General features: G+C 40.3%; 1 protein-coding gene across 1 annotated transcript in view; it reads left to right on the top strand.

Annotated features, from left to right (window-relative positions):
• Window positions 1-2,581: 2,581 nt before the first annotated feature.
• CMYA5 (cardiomyopathy associated 5) overlaps window positions 2,582-11,015 on the top strand; it is a 57,030-nt gene continuing 48,596 nt past the window's right edge. Inside the window, exons 1-2 of the mRNA XM_019531702.1 lie at window positions 2,582-7,750; window positions 10,911-11,006. Of these exons, the coding sequence (XP_019387247.1) occupies window positions 2,582-7,750; window positions 10,911-11,006 (5,265 nt within the window). The remainder of the gene's footprint in view (window positions 7,751-10,910; window positions 11,007-11,015) is intronic.

Genomic DNA, 11,015 nt, shown 5'->3' with positions numbered 1-11,015 from the left:
CCATGATGACCACGTCCTTTGACCTAACTACCTCTGTGAGCTGACTTAAGAATTCCTGGTCTAGCTCTTCCCCTTGGTTGGGTGGTCTATAGTAGACCCCCACTGTTAAATCTCTTTCCCCTCACCTTCCTTGTATTCTAACCCAGAGCACTTCAGAGTGCCCGTCCTCTGACTCTTGGCTAATTGATGAGGATGTGTATTTCTCCTTAATGTAGAGAACCAAGCCCCTCCTTTCCTCCCTGTCCTGTCCCTCCTACACAGCCTATAGCCCTTGATATTCACCGCCCAGTCATGTGTTGGGTCCCAACACGTTTCAGTGAGCCCCACTATGTCTGGGTTGATGTCATCTAGCAGGAGGGTAAGTTCTTCTTGCTTGTTTCCCATACTACGAGCATTTGTGTAGAGGCATTTGAGGCCTCCTGAGGATGTGTGCAATGGCCCCCTACTCTCAGCATTGCCCTGGGCCCTGTTGCTTACCTGCGTATATGTTCTGCTCGTTGGTCTAGGCCTGGCTGTACTTGTGGGTGCTGCTTGGTCTGGCAGTCTGATGTTTCCTCCACCCTCGTCTTCCCCTTCCCCTGACAAGCCTAGTTTAAAGCCCGCCGGAGGAGATCCGCCAACCTATAAGAAAACACATGTTTACCTTTAGGGGAAAGGTGGAGCCCATCCCATCCGAGCATGTCTTTTGTCGTGATGTGCAGGTTGTTGTCAAGGAATCCAAAGCCCGCCTCAAGACACCATTCCCGAAGCCACCGGTTGGTCTCTGCGATGCATGTCTCATACTGTCTTCCATGTCCACTCACTGGTAGGACAGAAGAGAAAACCACCTGTGCGCTTACCTCCTTCAGCACGCCACCCCCAGAGCATGCTAGTCTGCCATCAGGTGATCAGGGCTTCTCCTGGCCGCATCATTAGTACCCACATGAATTAGGACCATGGGGTAGTAATTGGTGGGCTGGATCATGGCCTGGATTATCCCCTTCACATCCTGAATCTTTGCTCTGGGTAGGCAGTAGACCTCACGTGTCGAGGGGTCCTGGCAACAGATGGGGCCCTCTGTACCTCAGGATGGAGTTGCCTATGACAATCACTCAACGCTTTTTCCTCCAGGACTGCTTAGCTCCTTTGGCCTGCTCTGAGCATGGAGAGTGTGGAGTTGCCTTCTCTCCGGTTGCCTCCTCTCCTTCCTTCTCCTCCAGAGTTGCTTGGGCCTTGTACCTGTTCTGCAGCTGGACTGGAGGAACTGGTACTGCTGTGTTGCAAACTGCCCTGGTTCTGGAGGTGACCGTCTGCCACTCTGCAGCGGAGGGCACTTCCCAAGGTGCTTCTTCCTTGGGTGTGTGGCCCTGCAGGGAAAGGAAATAGCCATCAATTTCATCCTGTGCCTCCCTGATTTCCCTCAGCCTGCTAACCTCCTCCTGGAGTTCCCTTACCTATGCCTCCAGGGCCCTAAGGCGGGCAACTGCAGGACAGGTGTGGGGGTCCCTAATCCCTGCCCCCCCAGGCCTTGCTGGGCAACCCCCGCAGGGCAGGGGGTGGGGGGACGCCAGCCCCTCCATGGGCTCTGTCTTGGTGGAGACCTCAGACGAGCCCCAGGTAGGCTGCACCCCCCGGGCAGGGGCCCCGGCAGCACTCTGTGTCGACACCATCGTGGAAGTTGCTTTTTATTTATAGCTTATAAATAAAAGACCAGCTAGACCAGCTCTATAAGCTAGAGACCAGATTCTCCACTGCCTTGAATGCTGTGTAGTCTTTTATAGATGGGCAAAATAGGTATAAAATTATATAAAATTTGAATGACAGAACTTTACATCTACTTAGCACCAATTTAAATTACTCCCCTAGGCATTAAACTATCATGACCTTGTCCTTCTGTGACACTGGGTTCATCTACACAAGACACTACATTGCTGTAACGATGAACTATGGCAGTGTATCTCATCGCTAGTGACATATCATCTAAAAATAACCATGCGCAGCCAGAACTGCGCAGTACTGCTAAAGCAAGTATTACATGATTGTGCAGTACCAAATGCACAATCAGGGGTGCATATAGACATACCCACTGATAATTTGTTTCATACTCAGATCTTTGATGAAAGTTTATCTTTCACTAAGTTTTAAAGTCAGCTGTTAAGTTTTAAAAGTCAAATAAATTTGCCTTTGTTTGATACTTTCAAAAGTGAGGGCACCCTAAGACCCATATTCTCAAAAATATTTAGGTATTAACTCTTATTGAAAACTTTCACTGACCTCACAATCCCTCTCTGCTGTGTACCACCCCACACTGGAACCTAAAAGAAAGATTGGTAAATAATTGTATCTATTTACAGAGACTGCACCTTGAAGCATTTTTCCAAACTGCTCATCTCTTGCCCAATTCTGTCTCACCAGTCTCACCCTCAGAAATACTCTGTGCTGACCAGTGAACACAAAATAGAAACAGGTCTTGCTAACAACAAAGGCAAAACACAGCCAGCACATGTGACACCATAATCAAAAAACCCCACAGCAATATGTGTGATTTTACTGTATTTTATCAATATTTTATTCACCAATAATTGATTTATTGTACTAATAAATGTTCATACTTTTTTATACCTTAAAGGACCTTATCCAAAATGCAGAGGTGAAGCCCAAGCTACAATACATTGTCTCCAATCCTTCCTTTTCTATGGTAACAATTCCAAGTGAAGATAGTGGAATAACTTGGGAAACCAGCTCAAGCAGATGTTCTGCTCCATGGGCCTCTGAACCTAGGAGTACTTCTTATCTTTATAGTCTGGAAAGTTCATCTGTAGGTTGTCCTCCTGGGAAAGTTATCTTTATCATGGATGATGGTAAGACTGTCCGGAAAAAGATATGTAGATCATCCGATAGGACATTGTTGCATTCAAACCTGAAGGAAGGCCAGGGTAGTAAAAAGCGTGACTTCTCTGGAATGCAAGACTTAAGTGTTACCCCAGTAAATGATACAGAGTTAAGTGCTGCTGAACCAGAAGCAAAAGCTATGGAAGTAGAAACTTCAAAAGATAAAGAAGATCCAGTAAACATCACAGAGGAACCAACCCCACTCCTCTCAAAGTCAATGGGCAAAGAAAATAAACAAAAGAAGGGAGGGCCAGACCCTGGAGGATCAATATGGGCTAGAATTCAAAAGTTCAATTCGATTACAGAAGAAGCAACACCTCCAAAACTGTTCCGAAAGACGCGTAGTAAAGATCCACCCATACTATCAGATACAAAAAGAGAACAAAGACAGCGCAAGGGATTCTTAAAACAAAGCCTTTCTTCCCCCTCTTCAGCATCTCCTGAAAAAGCTTCTGCTGCTAGGAAAGATGCTTCACTTCTGAATATAAAATGTGGTCAACTGACTCCTGGATCTATGAAGTTTTCAAACTCTAATGTTCCTCTTGACAATCCTATGAAAAAAGAAATGGAGACTCCAAGTGAGACATCAGAACAGTCACGGTCCATTTCACCCTGCCTTACAGAGGAAGGGGATACGCAGGAAGTTCCCACATGTTCACCTACAGCCATAAACTCAATATTAGGACCACCAGTGCCTGCTCCATTAGATCATACTGATAAATCTGGGAAACAAGAAATGTGGCCGCCTCCAGTTGAGACTATAATTGAGACGTCAGACCAGTCGCTGCCTGTTACATCATGCCTAACCGATGAAGTAGGGCAGCAAGAAATTCAGCCTTATTCAATCATGACCACAGAGCCCATTTCAGCAGAATCTGTAACTGAATCAGAGCAGCAAACAACTCAAGCGTATTCATCTGTAGCTCCAGAATATGTGTCTGACCATTCTGTTTCATTACATCTTGTGGAGGAGGCAGAAAAGCAAGGAAGTCAATCTTACTCACCCATGACTACACAGTCTGAGTCTGAACATTCAGTTTTATCTGAAACAAAAAAGCAGGATGTTGATCCTTATTCATCCACCACTGCAGAATCAGAGCTGGATCATGCAGTTTTATCCTGTTCTGTGGATGAAGCAGAGAAGCAAGAAAGTCAGTTTTATTCACCTCTAACTACACAATCAGAGTGTGAACATCCAGATGTCTCAAATTCTGCTGATGAAACAGAGGAGCAAGAGACCACACAGTTGGAGTCTGGATATTTAGAGAAGCAAGTTATTCAGCCCCATTCCCCTGTAATCACTCAGTCAGAGTCTGAACATCCATATTTATCAGAATATGAGGAGCAAAAAATTAAGTCTTATTCCACTGCAACTGAGCAACTGGCATCTGAACAGTTAGATATATCATGCCCTATTGATGAAATGGAAATACAAAAAAGGCAGTTTGCTTCACAGGTAACTTCAGGGCTGTGTGAGTATTCCAATGTATCCGATTCCAGTGGCAAAGAAGAGAGAGAAGAAACTGCCCAACTAGAGTCTAAACATTTGGAGATGCAAGATTCAGGATTCCATTCTCTTGTAACTAAGCAACGGGAACTGGATGTTCAAAAATTAACATGCCTCAGTCATGAAGCAGAGGAACAAGAAACCACGCAAATGGAGCCAGAACAGCCAAATTTAGCACATTCCATGAAAAAAACAGAGTATGGAGATATCCAGCCATGTTTACCTATAGCACAGTCAGATTCTGAACATTTAGACTTAGCTGAAACAGAGTTAGAAGTTAACCCTTATTCACCCAAAACTACGGCAGTGGAAGATAAGCAAAAAGTCCAAGCTGATTTATTGAGCACAAAATATTTGTCAGAACAGTTAAGTGCTCATTCTCCAAGCCTCATTGCTGAAAGTATTCATCAGGAAATGCCTGGTAAGCAGGAAATGATGAACGTGGTTTCAGAAGAGTCAAGTACAACTATCAAGGAAGTGGGTGAACAAAATATTCAGTTTAATTCACTTGCAAATCTTGATACATGGCTGGAAGAGTCAAAGTCTTATTCGCTTGGTTTCTTTGATGAAAAAGAGAAAAAAGATATTCCATCATCTTTGCCTGACCTAGTAAGCATGTTGGTGCAGCAGTCAAAAACCACTTCAGTCAGTTGTAATGAAGAAACAAACAGACGTGAAATGGAGCCTTGTTCAGATGGCACGGAAGATGTGTCATTGGGACAATCAACAAGTGGTTCACCAGACCTTCTTGATGAAAGAGCGATGCAAAAACATCAGCCTTCTTCAGCTGAAGTGGATAGCATTGCTTCAGCAGAGCCAATATCCACTTTACTTAGCCCTTCTATTAAAACACAGAATCTAGAAATGCCATCTTATTCTGCAGAAGCAGAAGAAACCCATCCTTCATCAAATGTAGAGGAAGCATCAAAAGAACCTGAACATGGTCTACAAAGGGAAGAGGAATTAACACACCATGTGAAGTCAGAAGTAGAATCCAAGTGCACTTCAGAACTTGACAGTCAAAAAGATATGTTTAATATAATTTCAGAAGGTTACGAAATACTGAATATTCATGTTCCCCCAGTCATTTCTTCCATTGATCAAGAAGAAAGCAAACACATGCCTGATAAGCTGGAATATTTGGAAACAAATACCTTATGGAAAAGACAGCTAGTTGACTATAGTGATGATACAGTTGCTGGCCATAAAGCTTCAGTATGTGGAACAACTACAGAAATTTCAGAAAGCTCTGTGGCTAGTGACACTGGAAGTAAAGATAATGAACAAAAAGAACTGGTCAAAGATGAAGATGCTCCAGAAGCTGTAGAAACAAAAGAGGAAATTTCAAAAAGGATAGAAAATAATAGTGAGACTGCTTTGAATCCTAATAACACTAGCATTGATATGGATTATTTTGAAAAATATACTCTGATTGATGACAAATCTCCTACTGAGTCATCTCCTCAGGAACTACACTCATTTCCTGCTGGAATGGAAAGTCCTAAGGAACCAATGGAGGAAGCTGTCTCTTTAAATGAAAGATCTGATGTTAATACTTTGGAAGATGGTTATTCCCTATTTAATTACCTGGATGAAGCCTTTTATGGAACTGTGGAAGAAGACAACAAAATACAGTCCTGTGCAGATGTTCAGAAATCTTTTCCTGAGCAAAAATCAGTTGACATTAGCGGTAAAAAAATTGTAAATGTAGAAGATGAACGAAAGTCCGCAGGCACACCCTTGTTTGATACAGAAGAAGGAGTGTTAGAACGATCCCTGTTATTTCCCACATCAGTCACCATGATAAACCCAGAGCTTCTAGAAGAGCCACCTGCTCTCTCATTTTTATACAAAGACCTGTATGAAGAAGCAGTGGGAGAAAACATAAAAGGTGACAATGAACCTCTTTCCGACGAAGAAAGTATGAATTCTGATGCTTCGTTTCCTAGTAGGAATTCTGACACAGATGATGGAACTGGAATATATTTTGAAAAATATATTCTTATAGATGATATTCCAAGTAATATGGCTGGGTTTCAGAAGGAGCAAATTCCAAAAGATCAGTCTAGTAGCAAAGATATTTCAAGCCAAACGAGAGTTTCAGAGGACAGAAGTGAGGGTGTTTGTGAGGCAGCTGAAAAGGAGTCACAATCTGTTCACATTTCAGCTGAAGAGTCTGCCAAAATGTCAGAAGGAAAAATAGTGGAGAGAGAGACAGATGTATTGAGAAAAGAAGAAGCCCAGATTGTTAGTGATATTAAAGCAACAATTTGTAAACCAGCCTATGCAATTCCTTTTGGAAGCAAACTAAATATTTCAGATGCTAGAAATGATGTTACTCATCAAAGAAGAGAAGAAGAAAATATACCTGCAGAAGCTAACCAGGAACTGTCAGGTCAAACAAGTCATCAAGAGTCCAGTCAACTAGTAGATTCTGAGGAAATTGCCCATCAAGATGAAGCATCTGTGCTAAATAAATCAAAGGAAGTAACTTACCTGACAGATGAGCAGAAAAAGCAACATGAAATAACAGATCACAAAATGGATAATGATTTACCTCATGGCAGAACACCTGCTGAGGGGAGTAAAGGCAATCAGTATGTCCAAGAAAATCTCTCCCATGTTGAAACTCTTCAACAAACAGAGAAACTAGAGGAAGATGGGTTAATTTCACATTTAGATAAGCAACTGCATCCCATGACAAGAGAGGCACATGCTTTAGAGTACAATCACCTTGAAAATATGAACAAAAAAAAAGGCAGAGGAGAAAATCTAATAGGCACAGATGAGCTGACACACAAACAAAGAGGCCAGAGAAAGGTTACAGATGGTATAGCACAGCATGACCTAGGAATAGCTAAGTGTGGACTTTCAGAACCAGAAGTAAGATCTGATTATGCGTTAAGTGAATCAGACACACAGCCCTTTCCTTGCAATCTAGATAACCTTCAGCCCAGTTCAGGAGGAAAGCAGTGCTTTGGTGCTTATGAAGATCTTGCTGAATCAATGGATTATGAAGTGATTAACCAAGAAGAATTGCAAGATGAAGTGTCTTCTGAATTGGCACATGAAGAATTATTATTTGAAGACAGGGAATCTTTTGAGCATATTAGTGATAGTTATGAATTTGTAAACGAGGCAGAGCAAGTTACACCCACTGACCGTGAAGATTCAGGGTTTGTGATGATGGAGCCTGAACAATCATCAGCAGACATACCTGAAAGTGAGAGTCCACAAAAAGAAATGAAGAAGGCCCAAATTGATACCTATTGCTACCAGTGCAGATGCACTATTTCTGCTATTGACAAACTTTTTGGGCAGCATAAAGAGCATGATGTGACATCACTAGACACTGCTGCAAATGAGATCAAGGTAAGCATTTGTGATGCCATTTTCAAAGTAAAATACAAATGTTATTTATCTGGCTTATCTAAAATATGGGTCATTCGTCTTTTTTCCTTTTTCCAAGAAAAAATCAGGGACTGACTGTTACTATTTATTCACTGCTCAGTAGAAAATGTGCAATTAGATTTGGTTTTTAGATGTTATCTCATACTGCAGTCTTTTCTCCTTGATGGGGACCCTGCTAAAATTGTCCACATCTTTCTGATTGTCAGGCTGGATTATTGTGATGTGCTCTCCTTAGATTACTTGAACCTTCAATCAGTAGCTCCAGCAAGTAACCTTCAGCACCTGAGTTTACCTTCTAAATAGGCTAAGCCAACATGTACATATCACCCTTCAGACCACTTCAGAGTTCAAGGTTTGGTTAATTAATTCTACAGGATTGTAAAGAAAGATGTAAATGTTTATTGGGTTGATTTTTGGTCTGTTTAAAAAAAATATTGTCTCCCATTGGAAATGGTAGAGGTTGAGATGGATTTCACACCCTTTCTGGCAGCAGTGGTTCATTTATGAAACATTCCCTGATATTACAATAGCTGTAAAAGAAGTAAACAGTGCAAAACTTTCACTAAAATCATGGAAGACCATAGCCAAGCCCACACTGGTATCAAGATGATTGTTGCATTAACCAGAACAGAACACAAAAAATGCTCCCTCTTAGAAGGAAGAATATATTGCAGTTAAGTAGCTTAGAATCATGAGCTTACCACGCTGATATAATTTTATTTCATATTTTTAAGTGGCCTTATTTCCCTAGCAGGGTCTCACAGAGCTTTCTGAATTTTAGCCTCATCCTTAGTATAGTTCTTCTTCTTTTGTAGAGAGAGAATTTTAGTAACACTTGTTAATTTCATTGTAGAGTCAGCTTCATACTTTTGAACTGATGCTAATAATATTGTCACCTGTTCCACTTAAGAACATTGATCAGTCAAAGGCTTTAGCAGTGTCACAAAATGTGGTTAAAGTCCTGTGTGCATTCTCACCAGTCAACCCATATTGTTTAATCCATTTCCTTGATACAGTTTAGCAGTAGAACAGACAAGGCCTTATTTTCTTGGGAAGGAAAACCACCTGATACAGAACCTATATTTATGCTATTTCCAAAACTTTGTACAATGTGCATCTAGCAAGTAGGACAAAATGTTGAAACTGATTAAAAATGAGCATGAAATTCAAATTCAAGTCATTCAGAAATCTAGCAAGGTTTTCTTACCAGTGCAAGAATCTAACATTCTGAAAGGTATGCGTACATTGATATACTATGTATCTTCCCCCCAAATATATTTTCAAAATAAATGCTAGCTACAATGCTTGTCACTTCTCTAGATACTTGTCTTTGAATTCATATTCTGCTCTGAAAAGTAGCTTCAGATATGGCATTATGAAGTTCCATGTTTATGATCTGTCACTTACTCCATGTCAAATTTGTTAATTTTGTTAATCTAGTTGAAAGCAGAGTAGAGACCTTTCTCTAGCTATTTTTATACATCTGTTTCTAGTTGCTGGCTCTGCAATCTAAACACAGTGTCTAAAAACTGAACTTTATTTTTTCTGGCACACACACAATCACATGTAATTAAAAATTACACATAATTTTAATAAAAAAAATCTGGGCCATGTCACAGAATCAGTTTTGATAATGATTTGTCCTTTAACTCATGTTATTTTGCATCTCATACTGACCTCCTGGCATGTGTTTAACTTACACTAAAGCATTCATAAATAATCCTTGAATTTGGTCTGAAAATAGACCTCAGATATAGTCTTCAGGTAAGCTATGTTTATAACAGTAACTCATAACTAAGAAACAAAAAGTATAGCTATAAGAACACATGACATATTTCTGTTCAATTTTTAAGCTATTATTCTGTTTGTCTAGTCTGTACATGTACCCTGTTTTTATCTTTACTATATAATAGTTTAATCTACAAGTATGAATGATTGTAACATACCAATGTCAGTCATAAAGTCAGATCACAGTCATCCCTGTTGGAGCTACACTGAAGCTGGTGGAGTTAATTTATCCCATGATGTCATTCCCTGGTTATGGACTTTGAGAGAGAGCCAATAAATAAATCTGGCTTCAAAACAGGTCTGACTTCATGTGATTTCTAGCAGTGAAACTCATGTTACTCTGAAACTGTCCATGCATGGTTCTTGTTACTCATATATATAATCTTTCAGAAAATACCAGGACAACAAAATATTCATTTCCTCAGTTTTAGCATTGGAGCAAAACTTTGTGTTAAATGAAATGAGGTATTCATGGCCTCTGCCAATTTTTATAGGTTATCTTGACAAACAGAAGTTCACTTTGGAGTTGCACTGATTAGCCCTAAATAGCTATAAATATAGAATTAAATTTTACAGTCTAATATGATATTTATAATTCATGGAGGTCACATGAGGTCACATTTTTCAAACAGATTTGGCTATAAAAGTTTGCCAGATTATAGGAGACTGCTACTAACCTTCCTTTAACCTTCCGTCTAGATTTATACAACTTGATTAAAACCAAGTGCAGTTATGAATCATAAATTGCACGAGTAGATGGACAGCTTACTCTCAAAGAAGGTCAAGAAAAAACTGTTGCAGAAAAGATAGCTCTACTTTGTTTCACAAGCCTCCTTCTGCATTATTTACACACACGAAACAACTGAGTCAGGCCTTTCATTATCAGTAAATATCAAGCATAATTTTCCAGCAAAATTCAGAAAAAGCTATGATTATGCTGAGTTTGGTTTAGTCTCCAAGATAAGCAGTAAGACTGCTTAAGCCAGTCCCCTACCAATTACCCTCTTCTGTTCTGGACCATATCCTGCAGTCTATTGAGTATTTCTGTGAGATGCTTTAAGATCCTGATCTTCCAGCAAAACCTGACTTGTGGGTCTTGAATATCACAAATGAGCTCTCGGCGCCTGTCAGGATCAAGCCCAAGTTATGCTTTGAAGATGGTTTTGTGCTTTTCCTATCGGCCTCACTAGCCACAATGGCACTGCAAAATTAACTGAAAAAGTTATTCTGATTACATCTAGTGGTGAAACAAAAATATTTATCTAATACACATTTTGTATGGATTTTATGCAGTGCACATTTTCAAGTGACTGCAACTTTTTTTTAATTTCAGGATCAATTAGATGAATTTTTGGTGGCATTACAAGAAAAGTCACTGAAAATTGAGGAATTTGTTAGTGAGATAGAATCCCTATTTAATTCTGTTGAGGTAAGTCCA

This window comes from Crocodylus porosus, unplaced genomic scaffold (assembly GCF_001723895.1).
Source record: "Crocodylus porosus isolate Cpor-Errol unplaced genomic scaffold, CroPor_comp1, whole genome shotgun sequence".
Classification (NCBI taxonomy): domain Eukaryota; kingdom Metazoa; phylum Chordata; order Crocodylia; family Crocodylidae; genus Crocodylus; species Crocodylus porosus.
Note: the sequence above shows the minus strand (reverse complement) of the source record. Positions and strands in the feature narration are given on the sequence as shown.